Raw genomic sequence first — 24,375 nt, forward strand, 5'->3', positions numbered from 1 at the left:
TGAAAAAAAAAAGAAAGAAAATGTAGTTCTTGCTGTTTAAACAAGGAATGAAAAACGACATCTCCCAGAATGCCATAGCTATCCCAGAACACTGATTGACAGGCAATCAGTTAAAGTAATACACCTGTTCGTAATTTAACAAGCCAGACAGGTATAAAAAGGACAGGTTTCAAATACAATAGCCGTCTGTGGGAAGGTAAGGAACTGTGCATAGACCTGAATGCGGTGTACATTAAAACAGAGTATATTAAATCCCTGATTTGTGTATATGTAAAAGTCAGTAAACCAGATTAGTGTCTGACTAAAGTTGGGGATCCTGTTTTTTGTTAGTGGGATTTATTTTTGTTTTGTTTGGGAAAAGAAGCTGTGTTCCCACTGTTCCTTTGTTGGCGAGCGTGCTTTATCCAGACGTGTTAGGAACCCAGAACTGTTAAACTGTAAATAACGAAGTTTTGTCACAATCTGTAATTATGAAAATAAAAGTTTTACATTGTTAATGTAGAATTGTATTACCCTACTTTTATCAAACCATATGAAATGCTAAATTGAAAATAGCAAGGGTGACGTCACAGAAAATGAGTTTGAAACTAACAGCAACTCTTAAAAACAGGCTAAAGACTTAACTTGCAAAAATGAAAACACACATGTTGATAATAAATAAACAAATATACTAATAAGAAATAAATAATAATAATAATAATAATAATAATAATAATAATAATAATAATAATAATAATAAAGCCTACCAACACATTTGTCAGCCAGCTCTTCAAGAAAGTCATCAGAAGGTTTTGGATTCCATTGCCTTGTATGTATTCTCAAAATGTCTTTACGAGTCTTAAATAAAATTAAAAAAAAAAAAATTAAAATAAATTCAGAATGTTACCCTTTATTTCAAAATAATTTGGTTTTGAAGTCTTTATATGTAACTTTACTGTGCAAGCTGTAAAAGTACCAGAAGTTTTACATTCAGGGATTTCAATTGTTTGTTGGGGGGGAGGTGCTTAAATCAACTAAATCAAGCCTAATATTTGTATTTTGTTTATTTGCTGGTTATCTACAGAACAGTAAATAATTCAGGGAAGCCAATGCAAAAAAGTACCAAACTGAATCCAAGTTTTCCTAAAGTGTATCTACATTTGTTCTAGTGTTCAAGTGGTATAACTATGGGATGGTTAGTCTATTTTGTTGCTGTATGTAAATGTAATTTAAATATCTTAATTAAATTGTAATTCTTTTCACTTACGTCTCTGTCTGGAAGGCCAAACAGAAATTCTCTGTCAAACCGTCCCGGTCTTCTTAAGGCAGGATCAATGGAATCCAGTCTGTTTGTGGCTCCAATCACCACTACCTCACCTCGGCTATCCAAACCATCCATCAGCGCCAGCAGAGTTGACACTATAGAGCTAACATTAAATAGAAAAATATGTAATGAACCCAACAAACACAGAATGCTGACACTTTTTTAAATAACAAACCACACACAAAACAGAAATTGTCACAATTAACTATTATACAAAAAACATCCCTTCAGTCAAATCTGTTGGAACTACTGTACATTTTAAAACACTCATTTTTTCCCACCATACCTGTGTATCTGGTCTTGCCTGCTGGATCGAACAGGAGCCAATCCATCAATTTCATCAAAGAAAATGATTGAAGGACGCATCTGGTAGGCCTAAGATGAAAACTTTGCATTTAGCCTTTGACAGTTCTCCTTGTATTGCAGGTGTATTAATGTGATTTACATCACTACACATGCCAATACATAAGCAACACCAGGAATGCTTAATTTATGTGATGTGCAGCCATTGGTTGTGGACTGAAGACTTTAATCCTTTGTTGCAAGTAACTAAACCACTTTACAATATTTACCTGATCAAACAGTAGCCTAAGTTGTCGCTCCGACTCGCCCACCCATTTACTCAGACAGTCTGCTCCCTTTCTCATGAAGAAGGCCACCTTTCTGTCCCCTTGGCTACACTCATTAGCAAGGGCTCGGGCAACCAGGGTTTTTCCAGTACCAGGTGGTCCATAAAATAAACAGCCCCTGAACAAGTGAAAAAAACATTTGTTAAAACACTCACCTACACCAAACAAAAGTACTTCTGCTAAATAATCACATTAAAACACCAACGTTTAACACCGTATTTTCATGCAATGGTCTATTATTTGCTTACCGAGGAGGCTGTATCTTGAACTTTTCAAAAACTTCTGGATACAACAGAGGGAACACCACCATCTCCTTTAGAGCCAAGATGTGACTGGACAATCCACCTATGCTGTCAAAACACACCTGTACAGAAATGAGAGTTCAGTCAATCAGCTGAGTTTATGCTACCCACACCTACAATAGGCCATGTTATCAACAGCTTAATTTAGATAGCACGCAAGGTGCATGTCAACAATCTGTATTACAATTCTTCTGTACGGTACTTTGACTAACCGAAGAGTCAATCTGCATGGGATCCACATCAGCCAGACTTGCTCCAATCTTCATGCGGTCCTTGTGGAGACCCAACAAGTCTTCTTTACGCAGGTTCAAAGGAAGACATCTTGATGACAAAACAGTTAAGAAAATGCATCAAAACCATCACATTGCCCCAAACGCATCCATTCATTACATTAAAAGAAGGAAGTGACATACTGAGAATCATAATTACAGCCAAATAATCTGAGCCAATATTTCAAAGCATTTGGACCACAGTACATCACCTAGAAGCACAAAAAGGAACACAGTAGAAGCTACTATATTAATTCCGCGGTCCAAGTTTTGATCCAATTATGTCAAATTAATTTTGCATTTCATTAAATGCATATAGCTCAGAGACATACTGGCAAGCAGGTTTTATATTAGGTTATGGAAAAAAAGTGACCACTTTCTAGTATTGTGGATTGGTACCTGTTCATTGCTCCATTTTTGCTCTTCACCCTGCGTCTCTCAAAACTGTCTTCATCATCAGATGCAGATGAAGAGGAAGACGTGGAGTCACTGTTGTGGATGGCGTGTCTTCGTCTGGTGGGAAAAGCACAAGAACAGTAAGAGAAGAGCAAGAACTGAAGTTCCCATTTAAACCTCTAACTTCACATAACATTTCAGCAGAAGAGAGTCTATCCAGGACAATACTGATCTTTTATACTATCATATTGTATGTTATTTTAAAAGTTTATGATAGGTTAAATAAAACTATACATTATAAGGTTATAAGGCTTACTGTATTTATTTTAAAAAGACAACAATGCTTATCTAAAATCTTACCTAGGTTGACTAGCTACCGAATCAACTCTGCTGCCACATCGGTCAATAAAAAAATAAAATAAAACAAGAAGAAATTTTAGAAGCTTATATGATTTTAACTTAAAGCCACTAAACACTAGATGCCTACAACAAAGTATTTACTTCTAAGCCTATTGCTACATTCAAGAAGATAGGAAATTGGTTACCATAGATTTTATATAGTACAGGTACTGCATCTCTCAATAGGCATAATGTTAATTCATGGGGTATATCAATGTGTTACCCATGTATTTTTGTGCTACTCTTTACAAATATCCTTTTGTGCTACACTTTACACATATCCTAGTCATGTATGTCAAATGTTTCAGGGACTCCTATAAGAGGTGAGTTTGTTTTAAAAAAAAATTAGAATACGTATAATCCTCGTATAATCCTTAAATATTTGAAACAAGGGTTATTGAAGGCAAAAAAATAAATAAATCCACACCACAAAAAAAAAAAAAAGTTACTTATTGCAAAAAACACATCTGTCCAACTCAGTCAATGAAGACATTGGCCATGAAGTTGGTCTTCTTGTAGTAGTATCTTAGAGTCAACTGCAACATACTTGTGGTTTAAATCTATACCAACTAAAACAACCATAGAAGTCTAGAAAAGCTCATAGATTTTGTTCCAATTGCAAACCACTAATCATAAGATCTAGTCAATTAGTTTAAATATTATGAATATTAATCCTTTTGCCTTATCCAGAAATCAGAATACGGTCGTGCATGCTTTGCAAGGGTGTGAGCTGTTCTGAAAAGCACTTTTAGCTTTAAAATCACAGAGGTGTTTATGGTTTGGCAGTTTTTGCCTTCATCAGTTTCACACAGTTATAATTATTACTTAATTTTTCATGCACTTTAAAAAAATCGACTATCTTAAAAGGTAGACGACCCCATCACAAATATGCTACTCTGGCTTTTGTCATAGTGGACACAAACCTTGCAGTACATCTTATTTTCTGAAGGCGTAGACTTACTGCAGCCAGTCAAATTGTGAAAGCCAGGTTATTTAAAGTGTGTTGCCTTTTATCTCCGTCATATTCCTTGTGTTGTTTGAGAATCATGGTCTTGTCTTTTGTGGTGCTGGGGGGATCGCAACCCAGTATAAATCTCCACAAACTAAATCTACTTTTTAGACATCAAAACAGTATAAAAACGTAAAAACACAAAATAGGTCAAGGCAATAGCCATTTCCTCACATTACGTTTCTTTGAAGCGGACCATATGAAATTGTTATTCTAATATTTTGCACTAAATCTTGTAATACAAATACGTTAGTAATAAGACATATAGTGAAGCAATCATCTCTGAAACCTATATAGTTTTAAATACTTTTTACAATTATTAAAGGATTAGGGGTGCAACAATTAATCAATGCATTATTGATCATCTGTCCTTAAATTTCCCAAGCTTCGATTACATATCGGTGAATCAATGCATCAAATTAGAACCCAGTTTGAAGTCTCCTGATGCCGGTTTGCATTAAAACATTGAGTGTGTGAGTGCGGTTCTTTTAATGCTAGTACGGTAGATATATACTTTATGCCTCTACATTGGCCTATTGTATTCATGTTTTCTTGAGTTAATTAAGGCAATACTTTTTTTTTTTTTTTTTTTTTAATCTACTGATTTACCTTTTGTTTCAAAGCATGTTGTGTTTGGATTATATGGTAATATTATATAAAAAGAAGCTGACTTTAGTACGATAGTTAAATGTCAGGATTTGTTGGATTAATTAAAATGTGTTGATTTTGGACATAAAATGTTAACAGTAATTATTATTATTATTTGTTTACTTAGCAGACCTCTTTATCCAAGGCGACTTACAGAGACTAGGGTGTGTGAACTATGCATCAGCTGCAGAGTCACTTACAATTACGTCTCACCCGAAAGACGGAGCACAAGGAGGTTAAGTGACTTGCTCAGGGTCACACAATGAGTCAGTGGCTGAGGTGGGATTTGAACCGGGGAGCTCCTGGTTACAAGCCCTTTTCTTTAACCACTGGACCACACAGCCTCCTAGAAATTACTTCTGTTAAAGTGTTTTTTTATTATTATTATTACAATGTTAAAGGAACATCTGAAGCTCTGATGCGGATGCACACACATTCTTTTCAGTTGTTAAACTCAAGGCCTCTGTATTTTTTATAATTGGAAGTGTTTTAATTTGAAAGCAAGTTGTGCCTTTTTGTTTGACTATGCACAACGGTGTTTTTAGTTATTGGATCGCCTGTTATAAAAAAGAAAAAAGTTTGTTCTTTAATTTGAAAAATAAAACTCAATGCATCGATTATTGTTGATAAATGTCTACACGATAATCGAATAAAAAATTAGGGTGCCGATTGCACCACTGTTAAAGATCAACCTACCAAATCAGTATGTTGCGTTCAAGCAATTGGGCTTTTTAAAAAAGAAATACATAACAAACATTTGTATCAAGTTCAGTTAAACCACAGCGATGAATAAATTAATTGCGTAAGTAATCACAGACAAAATTCAATGATACCCCGACGCATTTGCATATCTCAAAATAATGCAAAATTTGGCATGACATGGGGAACATTATGAATGTTTGTTCTCACTTCTACACCCCATTAGAAAATGGACTTCCTGCATATTTTTTATTTATTTTTATTTTTTAAAAATGCAAGCCTATGAACGTAAGTACCGAGACACAGACCAGTCCTCATCAGTTTTAATTTGCCTCGGGCAAACATTCGTTTCTAACCCTGTGTAAGGATGGTAAACTGTTGATCTGACAGCTCATACATGACAGACATAAGAAAACATGGAAAATAATTCTTAAGTGAAATAAATCCACTTGATATATATGTTTTATCTGCAAGCAAGGGTCTGGTTTAGAATGTCGCACTAGGACCAAGCTTCATCTAGTTTGCTGATCCCAATGGAAAACGAACTGTGGGTATGCTAAAATTGGGGTTGTTGATGGTACTAACCAGATGCCTAATCAAGTAGATCAAACTTACTTAATCCCCCTGTTTGGTGCATCAATTGAAACACATTAAAGACTTTGCAACTGACCCCATTACTTTAAAGTAAATAAACACATCTGGCAAAGGGTTATTTTCCAACCTGTTCTTTCTCTTGCTACTATAAGGACTTCTCGGGGCAGCAGAGTTAAATTGATATCTTCGCCTGGCAGGGGAAGCAGGGCCATTATAAAACAGGTTTTGTTTCCTGTGGTTTCTTGGTTCTGTTCGATGCAAAAAATAAAAAAAATAAGGTTAATTATCTTAACTGTGCGTATGCACTCTCTGGAAATGTATACTGAACTGCAAATGAACCACAAGGACAAAATTAAGTATTTAAATGTTTTCATTTAAGTTTGTTTTAGAAAGTTACCTGAAAGCAATGTGTCAGTGGCAGCAGGCGAATCTTGAATCTGCATAAACAGCTATACCGTGCCTACTGCCTATCTTTCACACTTGGAAGCACATGGCTAAAAGGGCAATTAATGCATTTTATGAATTCCAGTTGTTTCATAAAAGCCCTTTTAGCCAGATGTGCTTATCTCCAATTTGCACGGGTGCAACTCTTACATGTAGTTACGTCTAAAGTCAAATGATTGGTAAAAACTCTTTATGAATACTGCCCTTGCTTTTTAGCACACCTATTACCGAATTGTTTTCCAATAAAATATATTCAGCATTAAGAAAACAACCACTGCCGGTGTACCTCACGTTCACAAATACGAAGTCAACTTTAATGTCCTTGGGTTTAAAAGATTATATAAAAAAGTGTATCTCAGCTACATCCAGAAATGCAAAAACAATAAAACAAGGTCAGGTACCATATTACACAGAAGTTTTTTTTTTTTTTTTTTTTTTTTTTTTTTAAAAAACACCTGCAGAATAGGTTTGCAGCCTTTTTCAAGGACAGTAAGCATGTGCAGCAGTTAGCAGATTAACAGTCCCATTATAGACCTACTAAAGATGCAACATGTTTACAGGGGCAGTATGTGTTTAGGCTGTACATACCAACTTGGGGAGCCTGGTAGAGCACAACTGTTTTTCTCTTCCTGAATTCATAGCGTTTCTGGTTTTCTTCCTCATCCTCTTGATCTTCTTCTCCCTCATCTTCAGTGAAATCTGCAGATTTAAAAGTTTAAGTGTTGTTAAGGAGGGCTCTGTAAAACCACCCTCTGAATAATACAGGGCACAGCAAAAAGGTCAATTGATTTAATTATGCCCATTTAAATCCAAGTCAAGGTTGTTTATAAAACACTGTTAGAATGGGACAATTTAATTATAATGTTTGCAACTAAGCAAAGCTACATTTTATAATGTACACAATTTTCCGTACATGAGACAAAGAATCCTGGATTTACATTTTCTATGTGAAAAAGCAGAGATTGTCCTTGGATAACCAAGACACAAAAACATAAAGGCAAATGCATAGCTCAATATAGAAAAGATGCCCGCAATTAAAACAAAACAAATACAAACCCCCATGCGCATCTTCTTTGTCACTTGTTTCTTTGTCTCTTTTACCTCCTCTCTTGCGTTTACCCGAGTACATCTCCTGGCAAAAGGAAATAGGTAAGCTACATTGCTAGCTCAATAATTAACCATACCAAATATACTTATGCTTGAATAAACATGGATGATTTTTTTTAGTTTTCTTCCAAAATTCATAACATAGTATATTCCTTCATTTTCATAAGATGGAAAAATAAATAAATACACAAATAAATAAATACACTTATGTGCAACACACAATCCTTGTGTAGAAGTTGCCATTGTTTATATATATTATATATATAGAGAGAGAATATTATCTATCTATCTATATATATCCGGGGACCTCCAGATTACAAGCCCTTTTCTTTAACCACTGGACCACACAGCCTCCTATAGACAGATTTATAGCCGACAAATATGTTGACCTAGGTCATTAGGCGCACACAGCTCTAAACAGTCACAAATCAACTGTGGGACTACTTATAGCAAGAGTAAATTGGAAGACTTACTTCTTCTTCTGTATCAGGTGAATTGTCTAATTTTTTTAATCTGCGGTGCATTTTCTTCAGCACAGCCTCCGCGGTGCTTAAAAAATAATTTGAAAAATAAAAACACTGGGGTTAAGAATTAACCAAAAGATATTATTCATACTAAATTAATAACATCAACAAAAAAACAAGGATGTCATGGTATACCAGCATAATATTAAGAACAAATGTAGGTGTATGTAAAGAAGAGCACAAACTAACACTAAGCTTATTTCTGTTTTGAAACATTGAACCACCCCCTCCCTCCCTTTTGTAGAAAGACATTGCTAACTTTGCACTGTATTGGAAATGTATTAAATGTAATTTTTGTAGTTTGAGAGAATTAGAAAATATGTTCCAGTTAAAACACTGAAGAGTAAGATGCAATACATAGTTATGTAAAGCTGTATAACGTTAGTTGGGTTTTTTGGTTGTTATTTTAAACATCTGTGCATTTCTTTAAAAGCTACTTAAACCGTTAATGGCTTTTATACTAGTCTACAAGCTGTAAAATAAAATGACATTATACAGCTGTACGAAGGTTAACGATGGTATATATCTGACAGTTATCAAACCATCAAATTGTAATACTGTGGCATTCCTAGTTTGCTACAATGTTGGTAATATAGCTTTGTTATTGTGTTTCACAAGGATCATGACATGCATCTAGAGCAAAACATCCCAAGATACAATCTCATCTAGTGGCAGTAATAGGAATGAATTAGGTTGCTATGACACCATTGATGGTTTAGTAGAACGGGAACCATGGAGTCAGAATGGTCTGTCAACATAATGGACTAAACCTAAAGAATATGCAGACCAATTTTGGTTTCAGGAAGAGCAAGTTTTAAAGTATAGCCTAAACATCCTCACTATATCCTTATTTCCACAGTTACTTATCAAGGACTACAGTCCCTCAGATGCTTATGTGACAAATAAAAAAAAAAAGAATATATTATATATTATATTTCATACACACACAAATTTGAAAAAGGAAAACTGCGGTGTACCAAAAGGAGCAAAAAAAAAAGGTAATGTTGGTACACAACAACGTGAATAATTAATAAAAAAAAAAATCAGGACGTTTCAGATTACAAATCCTTCTTCAGCTGGATGGAAAAAGCATTATTTATGTATATACATACTTTCATACATACATATATACACACACACACACACACATACTTACTTAGTAATGAGTTGGTTATAGAGTACAGATTGATTTTGTGTTTTGTATCTGTTTCTGCGAATTCTGCCACTGCGCCGAACTTCACCATCAATTTCCACTTCTGTCTGTCTGTTATTCAAAGGCTCAGAGGTTGAGGCTACAGTCTCTTCAACTAAAGCAACAACAGTGCTGTTAGATACAACACTAGACAAAACTTATATTTCTAAAAGATGTGCTTTGCTATAGTAATCCAGCTATTTCATCACATTAGTTCACACAGTACATATAATGGATTATGGACCAACACAGGACCTTTCAGAAATGGCTTTAAAGTTGGTGCGATGTGCAAATCATGTAATCTCCAGACAGTTTTTCATTCTGTGCTGCCAGGATGTTTTTACAGACATCACTCTTTGGCGGTGACATCTGTTTGTAATAAGTAAATATCAATTGACCAGGTACTAGCCGCAAATTACAAATAAAAAGATTAATTCACAGAAATCGATAGACCAACAAAGGGTGGTTACCTGGCATTAACCAACTAAGTAACTATGACCTTCAAAACAATTTAGATTGATTTAAGCTGTGATTTTACAGTAGATTACAAAACATTTTTTAAATGCCCACCTTGCGGTTGATCTTCATTATTTTTTCGGCCTGACTTCCTGAAGGTAAGAGAGAGAGAGAGGTTTATTTATTTATTTATTTTTTAAGTACATTTCTTTTAAATTAAGTTATGGAACTAACCACATGTTTATGTTAAATCACTCAAAATGCAAAACGAGCAATTTTGTTTTCAAAATACACTTACTTTAAAATACACTATTTTTTTATTTTTTTTTAAATGCATCACATCTTCATGCAGTAACTTGCACAAAATAATTACAGTAGTTTATGAAAAAAAATACCGGTAAGAGATTTGGATTTCAAAATGTAAACAGTTTTCCACAAATATACCTGAACTGTTATTTAACTTTTCCAAGGCATGCCAATACAGAAAAGTGCTGTTTAAGAAATCTAATACTCAGATTTAGGATTTCCAAAAAACAAAAATTTTCAGAAAACTTGAACTTGTATATAAGTTAAAGCTTTACAAAGCTTTTGAACTAGTATTTGTTTAATTTGATACCACAAAGTAAACCACTCCGATCAGACCTGGATCCTATACATGTGAATGGAAAAAACAAACATCAAATGAAATAGATTACCCAAAACTAACTACTCCAAATGAGTGCACTGGTCTAATCTGGACAACTTGTTTCAAAGACACCACTGTTCTGCAGTAGTGTACTGTACTGTACCTTGTAAAATGTTTTTTGATTGTTTGATCCTGCTGTGGTATGTCCACACTTTTATCATTCGAAACTTCTAGTTGTTCCAGTTTTTTGTTCCTTGAAGTGCATCCACTTAATTCACTTTCTTCTTTTACAGATAAATGGCCCTGCAAGAACAAAGAGGTCATCTTAAAAGTTGCTTACAAGTATAAAAGTATCAACACTACTTGTATAGATATTACTGTACAATTAAAACAAAACATTAAGTCTGATAACTAAAAACTAAAATGACATTATATGCATAATAATTACAATTGTAATGTTGACTGTTTAAACTTTTCTGAGAAGCCAACAAAAACCTGTATCATCATTATTAGGTACTGTAAATGCCATACTACCTGTACCATCAGACAGGGAATAATCTGCAGAAATAAACTTCTACGTAAGGAATGAAATACACAGAAAAACGTGCAAACACAGTTCATTACCATAAACTGTAGAAACCTCAAATCTGTCTCTTCAGGACGAGATCCCTGACCATAGGGCAAACTGCCAGACAATGAACAAGTCACCTTGTGTTTGTCAAAAGTTCGATACACCTGACGAGAAGACCACTGACCCTCGCCACGGCCCAATATCAAAAGCTACCCTCGTATGTTAACTTTTAAATAAAACCTTATTATATTTTATGTGTAAATTAAAATGTGTTGACTTTTTTTATTATTATTATTACATCAGTGCCAACGTACATCGATGTCACATCATACGGGTCATATCGCTATTACTTGTTTAGGGAGCAGTGAAAAATAAATGTTTGCTTTCTTTAATTGAACAATGAATGGTAAAAGAGTGAAGATTATTGTCCACGGTTCTATTTGGGAGAACGTATTTTGCTACCTATTATATCACCACACTATAAACGCCAAACTTGAAACACACATAAAATAGCACATAACAAAATGTAAGCATTGGGATTTTTTTGTTTTGTTTTAACTCAACAAACTGTTTTTTAAACAAGCCATTTGACAAATCTTTGCGGTTTATAACTTCACTGCACATCCAGATTAAAAACATCGACTCAAAAGCTAAAAGCCTTAAGATAGGCACACAAAAAAACAAACAAACAAAGACAACTCACGTTGGCTTCCATACTGCTGAATAAGCTATACTTCGACAGGCGAGAAGATTTCCTCTTCGGCGAATGCTGCAGCGACAGAAACTCGGAACTCGAGTCCAGGTCACTGGGCTTTGAGGGCGCTGTATTTGCACCACCACTGTGGCGTAACATCACCATGGTGCCTCGGGTTTCTCTTAATCAAATAAATGAAAATTAATTACTCAATTAAAAAATAAAATCCCCAATTAGGCTGTCCTCTGGTCTACTGAGCTAAACGCTCTATCTCCCCCTTCTTCAGTTCTTGATTTCTGGCGCCACAAACGTCATAGAAAAACTGTCACTCCCCCGCCCCGTACCGTTCTGTTCCGTTTCAGAAACTTAGTAACAAAACACTGCCCCGATTACATTAAAAGCCCACTCTTATCTTTATAATTCAAAATGAGTGTTGGTAATGTGTTTACTAAAGCGGCGGAATCATTTTTAAATTCGCTCTAAGTATGACCGGCAGAAGCAAATGACAGAACTTCACCCGCGCAGTGATCTGATTCTGCTGGTTACATTTACAGTCCTCTTTTGGCGCGTCGAAAACGAAGCCGGAACCCGGGGTCTGATTGGCTAAGATGATAGGCCAGAGGTGAGAAGTAGGCGGGGGGAGTGAATTGAAGGAACAGATGCAAAACAAAACAGAAGTCTTTGTCAATCCTAGGATTACCGCTGTATAGGAGCAAGTATAGAGGCTTGTTGATTTTAAAAACATAAAATATAATATAATTTTTGTTGTGTGTCAGAATTGTGGAACTTATTTTTTATAATTACATTAATATTGGTATGAAAAGGGGGTCTAAATAATCGACAATAATTTGTAAAATGTGTTTAAATTACATTCACTAATTATATGAAAATGTAAGTGTGATTTTTGTGTGGTAGTAAATTCTTCCCACTCAAAAGCGTTGTATTAAAAAAAATGAGAATTACCCCAAACTTTCTTATACAGATGGAGAAGTAGTGTCTAATTAAGTATGCAGACAGATTAATTAATATAGCACAATTATCGTTCTGAACTCCCAATCAGACAGATTCCTACGAAATTATAACAAGATGCGTACACACTCGATATCTTTTTTTTTTTTTTTTTAATACCATTTTGGTTAGACAGTACTGTATATAAAATACTGTACTTATTTTTGGAGTCCAAATAAATAGGACACCTGTTTGGTGCCTGTTTTTAGTTTCCGGACAGGAATGAGAACGATGTTACACATCTCCCACACGTAATAATGTTCGTCTGTAATTTGGCGTATGTATGTAGTTCCACTTTGCAAAACGGTGAAGTATTTTGAACAAATCAGGAGTCTGTTTTTAATATTGTACTACACAAACAGTATATATATAGATATTTAATATAAAAAAAAAAAATGAATAACCTGAATGCAGGTGCTGCTGATGAGTATCAGAGCGGCACTCTTTCAAGAGAAGACTGCATTTATACAAGCTGCTACTGGTGAGGCCACACAATTAATTTACTTATCGGAAAATAATACAATCTATTTTAATATATTGTCTAAATATGTTGATAGATTAACTTCTCGATTAATATAACCATGAGTAAACAAGCGATTTCTCTATTTTGTGTACAAAAAATAAATAAATAAATACATAGTGGAGATCATAATATGCCTTGCGCTTTCCTTTGTGTACCGTAATCTAAGTAACATCGATATAACAATTTCTTTTATTTGTGTAAATTGTCTTACTTGCTCAGCTGGCAGTACTTACGTATTTTTGTCAGGGACTCTCAAAAAACACCCGCCCATCTGCACACTATCTGTATTTTAATGTATAATTATGAAATAGATGTTACAGCCAAGTTTTATTATTATTATTATTATTATTATTATTATTATTATTATTATTATTATTATTATTTTCACAGTGAGGAAAATGTCTGGAAGCTCTGTGAACACATTATGATCCAAAAACAGTTTCATTTGGAGGAAGTGTATGCTGTGTTTATCTCTAATGATAGAAAGATGGTAAGAACGATTATGGATATAATAATCTAATACAAACTAGCACCTGCTGTGTGTTTAATGCAACTTGTATTGTCCAAAACTTAAAGCTTTTTGTGTTATATTTAAAATCTGCTGTTGCGCCAATAAAAATAAAAATGATATATACTGCTGTGCAAAAGTCTTACACATACTGCATTGTGAGCATCAGCAATTTACTCAAAGCCTCCACTAGTGTTTTCTGCTATTATAACAACCTTGACTTGCATAAAGAAGGAAAAAGTGAAAAAGCTTGCATCATTTGATTTTCAAGGTGTTGTGTCCGAAGCATAATCAACAAATACAGAGAAACATAATCTGTAATTGACAAATCCAGGACTGGAAGACCCAAAAAGCTGTCTAACAAGGATAAGCAATACTTGAAGATAATGTCCTTAAGGAACAGAAAGAAGAGAAGCGTTGAATTGACAACAGAACTGACAGAAGGCAGAGATGTCGTTGTCCATCCATCAACAGTCCAAAGAACCTCTGACCATTGTTCCATAGTCCAATTTCTGTGTTCTTGTGCATATTTTAGCCTTTTAGTCTTGTTCCCCTTTCTTAACAGAGGTATTCTTACTGCAACACATCCTTTAAGTCCTGATTTCAAGAGTGACCTTCATACTGTTGATTTGATGGACAACGACACCTGTGCCTTCTGCCAGTTCTGTTGTCAATTCAATGCCTGTCAATTCAAATTATGTAGTAAAACAAACAATATATAACAATAAAATTCAGATTGGAATTTATTGCATATTACAGTATTTTTATTGACTGTAGGAGTCACCACCTTCCTTCAGTCAAATAGGGGCATATTAATAGTGATTTACTCCAAGGTGAAGATTGTAACCTTATAGAAAAGGGATTACTAAACTATATAGGCCTAAATGAAGGAATATAAAGAATCTTAAAGAAGACACCATGGGGTAAGCTTTACTAGATCCATTTAGTTACGTATTCATTTCCAGATAGTTAATACTGGTAATTAGGGTACTGTAGATGCTAGTCTTATTTTTAGTGAATGTATTACATTGTATAAAAGTTAATGTCTTAAAAGATTCACACTGGATCTAACAGCTATTTCGCTAAGATTGAATAAAAGATGTCGGCTTACAAAATAAAATGAAAGCTTTCTTTTATGAATTGTGTCCTCAACAGCTTGGCAACATAATGTTTTTTTTTTTCTTGTGTAATTCTAAGGTGCCCATTTGGAAACAGAAGTCAAATAGTGGAGATGAACCAGTCTTGTGGGTCAGTAGTCTGGAATAATAATATTGTATTCTTTAAATGTTCTCTTAAATGGAAAATAAATAAGTCATTTATCTGACTGTGTGTATTACTGTAGATTGTTTTGTTTTCCAGACTCTTTGTGACAGTTTCCATTAAAAAAATATATACAATTTAAAACAGTTTTTTTTTTGTCTTCCTAGGATTACCATGTTATTTTACTACATGTACCAAGCAGAGGTCAAAATGTAATCTATGATCTAGACACAGTCTTGCCATTTCCCTGTCCCTTTGACACCTACGCCAAAGATGCATTGAGATCAGATGACTTTATTAAATCCATATACAGAAGGTAAAGTACATGTTTATTTGTTGTAATATATACCATTTGTTAATGTTATACATTTTACTTGTATCCAGATGTACAAAAACAGTTGAGTTCCAGTTCATGTGAACATTTACACTTTACTACACTGTAAAGCTGATACATTAGCATCATCATCATTTTTTTTTTAAATTGACTAAATAAATATTATTTCATATTATGTTCCAATTGGTAAATGATGGGCACTACTTTAAGTTTTTCTGATCATGTTAAATGAACTCCTGTGGGCACTATGGTTAGTTTTCTACACCTTCCAAGCTCATTGAGATTTGATTGCTTCCAGGAAGTTGCGAGTTATACCCGCTGACGTATACTTGAAGACCTTCGCCTCTGATCGATCTCATATGAAAGACAGCAGAGGAGAGTGGCGCATGCCTCCCCCACCTTACCCCTGCATTGAAACACCAGGTATGTCTTCTATTATAACTTTAAACGAGGTAGACTTTTGCACACCATGATTTTAACATATTTGCCAGGTGGCATTAGTAATCACAATATTAACCAACAGTTTTATTTGGCAATTAAACATGTCCCTTTTCTACTCCATGTAGAAATACCAGCATTTTTTATTTGGACAAAAAATTGTGAATTTGACAATTGTATTCTTGACCGAGTAGATTATTGATTAAGTACTTTGTGCCAAAGTGTGCTTCTGAGGAGATCATTTTGTTGTGTTGTTTGAATTAAGAAATTAGACACTTATTAAATAGTTGAAAAGAATGGGATCATTTTAACCTCAGCCTTGGTCATCTTCTTATTTTCTTTCTTTACAGAGTCTAAGATGAACATAAACAGCTTTATTAGCATGGATCCCAAAGTAGGATGGGGCGAGGTCAACACCTTAACAGAGTTTGTGAAGCGATTTGGCATGACATGATCATTTGCTACTTTATCTTGGAAAATTATTTATTGGACTGAATTAGGTTCTTTGTCATATTTTCTTCATAAAACACAATGTCAGCCTCTTTTGATATTAAGCTATTTTTCAAAGGCAAAATGCTTGATAACCATATTATCCATGAAATAGACATATAAGGAGTACACTAATTATTCTGAATGTCTGGGTTGTGTTGACAGGCAATCCTGCCCCAGACTACCACACCCTGACATTTGAAGGGTGGCCCACTGGAAATTTGGGTGAAAAAGGTTCGATAATCCCTGATTATTCCCAAGCACAAAGACAGAACGAATGTTGGAGTTCAAACCTGAGACCAGACATAGCAAAAGTTATTTTTGTAGTCTACAGGCTATGTTTAAATTATTTGGGTATGGACCTGTACTTGTAATCATGTGAGCTTTCTCCATAAAACTGTAGTCAACCTTATGTAAATGCCCATCTAATGGAAGTTTATTTCTCTTTTGTATGTATGCATGTGTGTGTGGCTGGGTATGATTACTTGAAAAATATCAAAATACGATCATTAAAATTCGTAAATGGGTTTACAATCAACCAGTTTTTATTTTTGAAGTGTGATCAAATTTAAATCAGAGCAAGACTGTTGAAGTGACCCTTCAGAGAGAGTACATTTGAATGTTGCTGTGCTTACAGCTCAAAATGAGTTAGAAAAAAAATCATGTGTAAAATAAAACAACAATGAAGAACGCAGGATCTATATTCCATATTCTAATACTCCTTAATAACTTTTCTAAATAATGCGTTAATCTGTTTTTATCACAGCTGAATAAGCAGTCCTATACCCCTTTCACACAAACGAGTTGTGATGGCTCAGAACCAGCACTGATGTGGCATTTTGGCCTGTGTGAATTACCTATACTGTCACAGAGCTATCATATTTTACTGAACCATCTTAACTCCTGTGTGAAGTGCTATAGTGGGCGTGGATTGAAAGTCAACATCCTACTTTTGTTGTTGGTGTTACACGCTTTCCTTTATTTTCAAATACAATGGTTGATCAGGAACGAGGTAGTAATTGGAGTCCGGAATAAATTAAGAATTGTTAACTTTATGGTCTGACTAGGAGGTGAATTCACAAATAGAAGGGGCAGTGTGTGATGCTGTAATTTACAGGCGAGTCGCCGACATGATGCATGAGCGTGGATACAACCATTGCCATGAAAACGATCTGTTGACTGACAGGTTGGAAAGTTGTACTCACATGATCCCTTTGGCTGTGTGAAAGGGTTATGACGGTATTATATTGTCATCGATTGAGCAATTTTATGCTGTGTGACTGGGTACTTAAATAATTTTTTTAATATCTCTGAGACGGCTCAGTAGCAGCATTTGTGTGTGAAAGGGGTATTAGATAAATGGATGGAAGGAGACATCCACTATATTCCTTACACCAAGGGGGTGTACTGTGGCCCCAGCTGGAAAAAACAAAATACACTTCACTGATACAATCCATGAAAACTGTCAAATGTTATAACTTGGGTAGTTTACTGAAATTATATTTTTCCTGTCTCTAGTAACTAATGAACAAAAGTTTATAATGTATGATATGCATTCTTAATGACATATGTACTGGTATTATTAAAGAAAATGCATTGACTGCAGTTTGAAAAAAAGAAACTAAAAACACATGCCCACAATCAACAGTGTGAATGGTATATGGGAAGAGTTATTAAGCTGATTAAGCAAGCAAGACTCAAGCAGCAAAAGACATCAATGGGATCAGTGCAAGCCATCACTATCGTCACCTAATTTACCTAGCTTAGCATAGGTTCTTACTCAAAAGCAGTGGTGTACTGTCCTAGAGATGGACATGCTTTCTTTTATTTTTGGACAACAAGAACATATTTTCTGCAAACATCTGAGTTCATTAACACTGGGTAGTCAAAACCATGTTTAATCACTGGTATTTATTTTTTGTTTTCTAAACAAGAAAAAAAAAATACAAAATGATAAAAATGCTCCTCAATTGAAAATACAGTATTTGTACGTTACAGAAGAAACCTACACAACTCAGAAGAAATGCCAAATCAGGTAAGTAGTTTTGATGTTGGTTTGTTTTAAGCGATGGCAGCCAGGTAATCTTTAACCTCTGCTGGAGAGAGTCGTCTAAACCCTTCTTCATTGCAGATACCGACCTCTATGTTATCTTCAGTCATCTGCCCTTCAAAACTTTCCTGTTAATAAACAAATGGATCACATGGAATGTAAATTTGTAAAACAGATAATAAAGTGGAATCCCTTTTAAGCACCAAAAGGACTGAAATGTTCCTAACAGAGCTGGTCCTGATAGAGGAAGATCATCAGATTGCCACCATATTGAGAGAGACTGCTAGTGGTGCGCATTATATAGCGGTGGTTATATACTGTACATGTCTTAGTATAATTAGTTTGGAGGGATTATTCTATGCTGGAAGGCACCAAAATGAAGAGAAAGAATTATCCTTCTCCAGTCTCCACTGATTTATTTTCAGTCTCATTTTGCAAAATGATTACACACGACCCATACAGGGGTTTGGCCCATCATTACTCGGTTTGAGTGGTAGTAGGTTATGTTTTATACAGTGTGTATACAGTCACAAGACAACTTCATAGGAGGAAAAAAGTATTGTAAGTAAATATAAACAAACAAATATATAATGTATGAAACAAAAACGAACAGCCTACCTTTAGCGTTAAGATTGCTGTGTGAATTGCATCTTCAAGCTCCAGGTCTTCATTGTATCTGTATTAGAAAAAAACAAACAAACACTGATTCCAGTAGCTTCTTTTTATAAGCCTATGTGGATAGGAAATTAACAGGCCAAAAGTGCCAGTCTGGACAGAAAAGCTATTTATTTAACTTTGCACCTTTTTTTAAAAATACAAATAATATATCATATAATCGCACAAATTGGCACATGGTCTTATACTTGGCTAATGGTGTTTTTCTGAAAACACTGAGTTAATCTTTTGGATTCATAAATAAGCATGTGCCTCTGCATGACTAAACAGTGCTGTCCTTTTTCGTAAATTCATACTACAGTGCTCCCTCGCTATAACATGGGTCTCGGGGGACACGCAATATGAGCGTTATAACCAAAGAGCGTTATAAACGAGGGAGGGGGAGGGGGGTGCCGTGGGACACAACACACATCTGACCAAAATACAAAATAAAATAACAAATATCAAATGGGAGAGACAGAAACGGAAGTTAGACTGACAAAGTTAATTATAGTTTCAACACCAGTACTGTATTTACTGTAGAAATACTGCATGAATTACTAGTATAGGGAATTGAGGGACATGCTTTAGAAGCGTTATAGCCGAGGCGCGTTATAACCGAGAGCTTTATAGTGAGGGAGCACTGTATTAAATTAAATAAGATAAATACAATTTAGACACAAAATGCTTTTGTTATTAATATTAATATTGTGATTCAATTTAAACAAACAGATACATACCTTTTTTCAAGAAAGGTTTTTCCATTGACATAATTCTTTCCCATTGCTGTTGCTTTCCATGCAAAATAAGCACCCTGTAAGAAAAACATAAATATATATGTAAGTCTGAAAAAAAACAAAAAAAACAACTGTTTTTGATTCAGAGCATTTAACATTTAATAAAGTAACTGCTTAGGAATCAATTCAGTTGTAAGGTTGTACAGTATGGCTGTACTTGGGGCCGTAGACCTATATCATTGCAGTTATTTCTAATATTTTTTATCCACATGTTGTGCATATAGATGACCATATGTATGAGCATGCTTTACTTACTGATGGGTCAGACTGGAATAGATATGGACGTCCCTCATCCCAACCAGCAATCAGCAACGATACTCCAAATGGACGCACACCACTGAAAAAGCCCAAGTGTAAATAGATATACTTAATTTTCTATTGATTTATTTATTAATTTTTTATTTTTTTAAATTGTCCTAAATGGCTACAGGAATCAAGTAAACCAAAAGGCGATTTTCGTACCTGGCGATTTTCGTACCTGGTGATTTACATAATTTATTAACAAAAAATTGCCTCATTTTAATCATGTTAACAGCAGCTTTTAGGTCGTTCGTTGTTTATAACAATGGAATCGAAGAGTTAATGTTTCAATTTAATTAACTTTAGGGCTAATTAGTGACTCTAAAGTAGCTTAGTTTGCTAACTCCAAATCTCTGGCTGACTGCAAGAGCACTTGAACTTACAAAATCATAGTTTTCAAATATGATAATTTTTTTTTTTAATATAATTTGATCCAATTATTTTACCCCCGATTTTCTCCCAATTTGGAATGCCCAATTATTATTATTATTATTATCCCGGCTCACCGATGCAACTCCCGCATCGACTCAAGAAACAGCGGCAGACACACGCGTCCTCAAAACGTGTCCCGCCAAGCCGTCTTTTTTCGCACTGCAGGTCTATAGCAAAGCCATCAGACCTATGGTGCCAGAAGACAACATAGATTTGAGTGGCTTCTACAGCAGACCCGCAGGCACCCTGTCGGCCACAGGAGTCGCTAGTGAGCGGATTACCCTGCCTACCTGAGCCCTTCCCACCCAGCTGCACTCAGCCAATTGTGCGCCGCCCCCTGGGAACTCCCGGCCATGGCATAACCTGGACTCGAATCAGCAATCTCCAGGCTATAGGGCGCATCCTGCACTCCACGCGCAGCGCCTTTACTGGATGCGCCACTCGGGAACTAATTTGAAGTTTTAACATCAAAACTTAAATTGCCCATCAGATGTTTATCATTTTCTTGGAATTTTCAGTTTTTGTTGTAACAATGTTCTTATGCTCAGCCAAAAATGTGCAGAAGAAAAATCTCTCCATCACTAAACAGACATGATCCTGCTATTACCAGCAATTAAACTATTTAATTAGTTATGGTTTGCATTACAATATATTATTGATTGTTTTTTAAATTGCCTGAGGTCTTTTTTATTTCAATATTAAAGCAATCCAGTGCTTTTATATCAAACAATTTGTTTTAAATTTGAATGTTAATAGTTTATTTTTAAAATCAACTGAAATGTGATGAGACAATCAGCAGGCACCAACCCTTCCCTTCAGTGTGACAAATCAAGACCAACTGAAATGGTTTTAATGGTCTTGATTAAAATATAAAAATCCTCACCCAGACTGTGTGTATTCCTGCATTACTGAGGCCACCCTCTGTACTAGCTGAGCAGTAGGAATAGGCTCCTGATAAACCAGGAAGTACTGCTGAGCCAATTTCCGAGCTCTTCGTACCAGCACCCTGGACAAGCAAAAAACCCACAATAGTTATCAGACATTCTAATACAGTGTTAACATAAAACTAACACAGTGTCAGTATCTCTGTCTTTATCACATTCTGACACCCTCGAATTTGAACTAAAGAATGTCCTCACCATGGTTCATCACAATTTGAGAACCGGTTCTCTAACTATATACTAGTATGTGAAAAAAAAAAAAAGTAAATGTGACATCCTAGTTTTGCATTATTTGCAGTTCTCAAATAACAATAAGGGGATTCTGTACAAATGTGATTCAAACTTAAGATTTAGCAAATGACACCAAACTAAATCTTTCATATTTTTTGCAAAGTGAATAAACAGTCTCTAGTACTCTCTACATGCAGTGGTCATTTTAGAGTCACTAATAGTAATAGTACCTGTAATCAGGACCCATGCCACTATACACCATGCCTATGTGTTTGGTGATTGGCTCCACTTTGTGTACACTCTGTTCATCATACAGAATGGACTTCTGTTTTTTCTCTGTTGCTAACACAACTCCATTAGCAGCTGAAACAAGCAAAGAGCAAGAACTGATATACAATGGTTGGTTAAAGATTGGAAACACATTTGACATACAGCACACATTTCTGATTAAACTGCCTATTTAGTCTATTCTGTATTCTGAGAAAGGAATAGTATGTGCTTAGTTGGCAGGTCCTGTATTCAAGACTGCACAAATTCTAATTTTTAATGAGGTCTCAAAAGTGAGCACATAGAAAAAAAGACCCAACTTCTAAGATGGAATTATAGCCTGCATTAATTGCTGCATTCGCTGTCTAGCCATATTAATGCAGGTTGAAACTGTTTTATTATGTATTTTTCCCAAATAATAAAAAAGGAAAGGGTTTCTCAGAAAAATATATGTATTTCTTGGCATTGGAGCAGCATATTATTTGAAATTCCCACCCCAGCACACTGTAAGCTCATGCGCCGATTTATTTTCAGACTAACTTTGCACAATGATTACACACGACCCATACAGGGATTTGGCCCATCATTACTCGGTTTGAGTAATTTCTGTTTTATACAGTGTGTATACCATCATGAGACAACTTCATAGGAGGTAAAAAGGTAATAACAAAAGGTGTATCCATTCCTGCTCTCTTATTAGTAACATTGTCACTGGACCCTGAACTGAATACATCTTCTTGTTTGCTTGTTTATTTTACCTAAATGCAGATTAAGTTTCTTTTGCTTCCTGGTACCTAATAACTTCCTTTATTAAAGGTTACATTTTGTCAAATGGTCTAACTGCAATTAGACAAGTATAGGAAGTGGTTAGGTAATAGGTATTAGCCATTAAAGCTGCATATTCGAAAATTAAATATATTCTAAAAAAAAAAGAAACAAGCTCTTCAGGACTATGTTGTTAACGTTATGAGATAAGAAAACAGACCTTTGTGATGTCTTCTTTAACTTTCACTTTGAATCACTGTCTGTTATTATCAAACAAGCAATCTTAATTTTATATAGCGCCTTTCATAGTGGACCACCATCACAAAGTGCTTTACAAGATGCAGTGACACTCACTGTGATAGGCAGAGAAACATAGTTAACACTGAGCATCCTGGAACACAATTAGTATTATAATTTACCTTTTATTCCAACTGATGGTGCTCCTGCTGCTACAGCGGCCAGGGCATATTCAATCTGGACCAATTTGCCAGAAGGGCTGCAAATAGGAATCATAAATATTATTTAATAATGTACAGATTTTTTGTTTGTTTATCTTTGCACTTTTGTAATACATAAATACATTTAAAAATGATAATGTAATTATTGATCACATTTTTTGTTAGTTACTGTGACATGTATTAGTACTGTATATTTGTGTGCACTGTAAAGGTATGGATATGTGTGTGCATAATAAGGTTTCCCTAGTTTAGCCTCTGCGCCCTAGACTTTACACAGTATACACATGCTGGCAGTCTGACTTGTCAACAAACTCACATAAAACAGAAACCTTATTCAAACTACAATAAAAAATAAATCAGAAAGTTTTCATATTTTTTTTTTTACATTATCACCCGTTTTGTTACTGTTTTAAAAGGCAATTCCCGTGAATTATCTATAAAAGTATTAGAAAATAAAAATAATTTAAAGTGAAAGCACATCCTCCGCACACTTTACACGGGCCTTCCAACACTACTCACTTAAACACACAATGAAATTAAATATTTACAAATTATAACGAACGTTACTATCAAATGTGAATAAATCATTTAATTTTGCATACTTTATTAAAGATGAAAACAACGTATAGTATAATACAGACTGTCTGTAACATATACATAGGCCAACAACAGGGTGACTGTGCAACTCTACATGGCATGTAGTTTAGACTTCCAGTAAACTGAAATTGTGAGTTTAACCATTTTACATTATTCTTCAACAGCACTTAAAATGCACGAATCTATTTTCTTTCATAGATCCGGTAAGAACTGTTTAATTTACCTGAAAGTTGTTAGTGAGAAACTGTATCCTCTTTCAGCCATTTTCACTCACTTGCCGGGGGAAACTAGCTCAGCACAGTGAGACTCACTGTGATAGGCGGAGAAACGTAGTTAACACTGAGCGTCCTGGAACACAATGAGCCTTGAAACTACAAATCCCACAATACAACTTAACCGTGCATGTTTGATAATCCGCTTTTTATTAGTGAATTTATGATTTAAAGGAGCTGTGTATGTTTG

General features: G+C 34.9%; 3 protein-coding genes across 8 annotated transcripts in view; 1 reads left to right on the forward strand and 2 right to left on the reverse strand.

The window, feature by feature from the left end:
• Positions 1 to 12,371, reverse strand: part of LOC117435436 (ATPase family AAA domain-containing protein 2-like) — a 28,857-nt gene extending 16,486 nt beyond the window's left edge. The window contains exons 1-15 of one of the 3 annotated variants that reach the window (XM_034058585.3): positions 11,871 to 12,371; positions 10,760 to 10,899; positions 10,086 to 10,123; positions 9,480 to 9,630; positions 8,273 to 8,348; positions 7,749 to 7,824; positions 7,281 to 7,391; positions 6,376 to 6,496; positions 2,903 to 3,016; positions 2,447 to 2,555; positions 2,181 to 2,296; positions 1,876 to 2,050; positions 1,590 to 1,678; positions 1,247 to 1,406; positions 747 to 837 (exon numbers count right to left, since the gene is read on the reverse strand). In XM_034058585.3, the coding sequence (XP_033914476.2) occupies positions 747 to 837; positions 1,247 to 1,406; positions 1,590 to 1,678; positions 1,876 to 2,050; positions 2,181 to 2,296; positions 2,447 to 2,555; positions 2,903 to 3,016; positions 6,376 to 6,496; positions 7,281 to 7,391; positions 7,749 to 7,824; positions 8,273 to 8,348; positions 9,480 to 9,630; positions 10,086 to 10,123; positions 10,760 to 10,899; positions 11,871 to 12,026 (1,723 nt within the window). In that variant the 5' untranslated portion in view covers positions 12,027 to 12,371. The remainder of the gene's footprint in view (positions 1 to 746; positions 838 to 1,246; positions 1,407 to 1,589; positions 1,679 to 1,875; positions 2,051 to 2,180; positions 2,297 to 2,446; positions 2,556 to 2,902; positions 3,017 to 6,375; positions 6,497 to 7,280; positions 7,392 to 7,748; positions 7,825 to 8,272; positions 8,349 to 9,479; positions 9,631 to 10,085; positions 10,124 to 10,759; positions 10,900 to 11,870) is intronic. The other 2 variants (XM_034058586.3, XM_034058584.3) reach the window with 2 other exon arrangements.
• On the forward strand, positions 12,351 to 16,833 carry ntaq1 (N-terminal glutamine amidase 1). Of its 4 annotated transcripts, none has more exons than XM_059012731.1 (6): positions 12,351 to 12,483; positions 13,783 to 13,882; positions 15,098 to 15,148; positions 15,328 to 15,476; positions 15,793 to 15,917; positions 16,283 to 16,833. In XM_059012731.1, exons 1-6 carry the CDS (start codon positions 12,470 to 12,472, stop codon positions 16,384 to 16,386), a joined length of 543 nt encoding a protein of 180 aa, XP_058868714.1. In that variant the 5' UTR covers positions 12,351 to 12,469; the 3' UTR covers positions 16,387 to 16,833. The 4 variants fall into 4 exon arrangements, with proteins under 4 accessions (XP_058868714.1, XP_033914232.1, XP_033914230.1 ...); XM_034058341.3 differs by lacking the exon at positions 12,351 to 12,483 and adding an exon at positions 12,517 to 12,577; XM_034058339.3 differs by lacking the exon at positions 12,351 to 12,483 and adding an exon at positions 12,597 to 12,752.
• Positions 16,834 to 18,312: 1,479 nt separating this feature from the next.
• psma2b (proteasome 20S subunit alpha 2b) lies at positions 18,313 to 24,275 on the reverse strand. Its single transcript, XM_034058336.3, has 8 exons — positions 24,137 to 24,275; positions 23,278 to 23,354; positions 22,057 to 22,189; positions 21,538 to 21,660; positions 20,178 to 20,259; positions 19,866 to 19,939; positions 19,090 to 19,147; positions 18,313 to 18,599 (listed from the first exon to the last, which is right to left on the reverse strand). The coding sequence occupies exons 1-8, from the start codon at positions 24,175 to 24,177 to the stop codon at positions 18,483 to 18,485; spliced, it is 705 nt and encodes a 234-aa protein (XP_033914227.1). The 5' UTR covers positions 24,178 to 24,275; the 3' UTR covers positions 18,313 to 18,482.
• Between the last annotated feature and the right edge of the window lie 100 nt (positions 24,276 to 24,375).

Source organism: Acipenser ruthenus, chromosome 3 (assembly GCF_902713425.1).
Source record: "Acipenser ruthenus chromosome 3, fAciRut3.2 maternal haplotype, whole genome shotgun sequence".
Classification (NCBI taxonomy): Eukaryota; Metazoa; Chordata; class Actinopteri; order Acipenseriformes; family Acipenseridae; genus Acipenser; species Acipenser ruthenus.

Bases quoted from the DNA above. Each gene is read 5' to 3' on its own strand.
- ntaq1 (XM_034058337.3), top strand. From the start codon at position 13,265: ATGAATAACCTGAATGCAGGTGCTGCTGATGAGTATCAGAGCGGCACT. The intron at 13,351-13,782 runs GTGAGGCCACAC...TTATTTTCACAG, and splicing joins ATTTATACAAGCTGCTACTG to TGAGGAAAATGTCTGGAAGC. The intron at 13,883-15,097 runs GTAAGAACGATT...TGTAATTCTAAG, and splicing joins TCTCTAATGATAGAAAGATG to GTGCCCATTTGGAAACAGAA.
- psma2b (XM_034058336.3), bottom strand. From the start codon at position 24,177: ATGGCTGAAAGAGGATACAGTTTCTCACTAACAACTTTCAG. The intron at 22,190-23,277 runs GTAAATTATAAT...TGCTTGTTTCAG, and splicing joins ACCATCAGTTGGAATAAAAG to CTGCTAATGGAGTTGTGTTA. The intron at 19,148-19,865 runs GTATGTATCTGT...TTTCTAATACAG, and splicing joins AAAACCTTTCTTGAAAAAAG to ATACAATGAAGACCTGGAGC.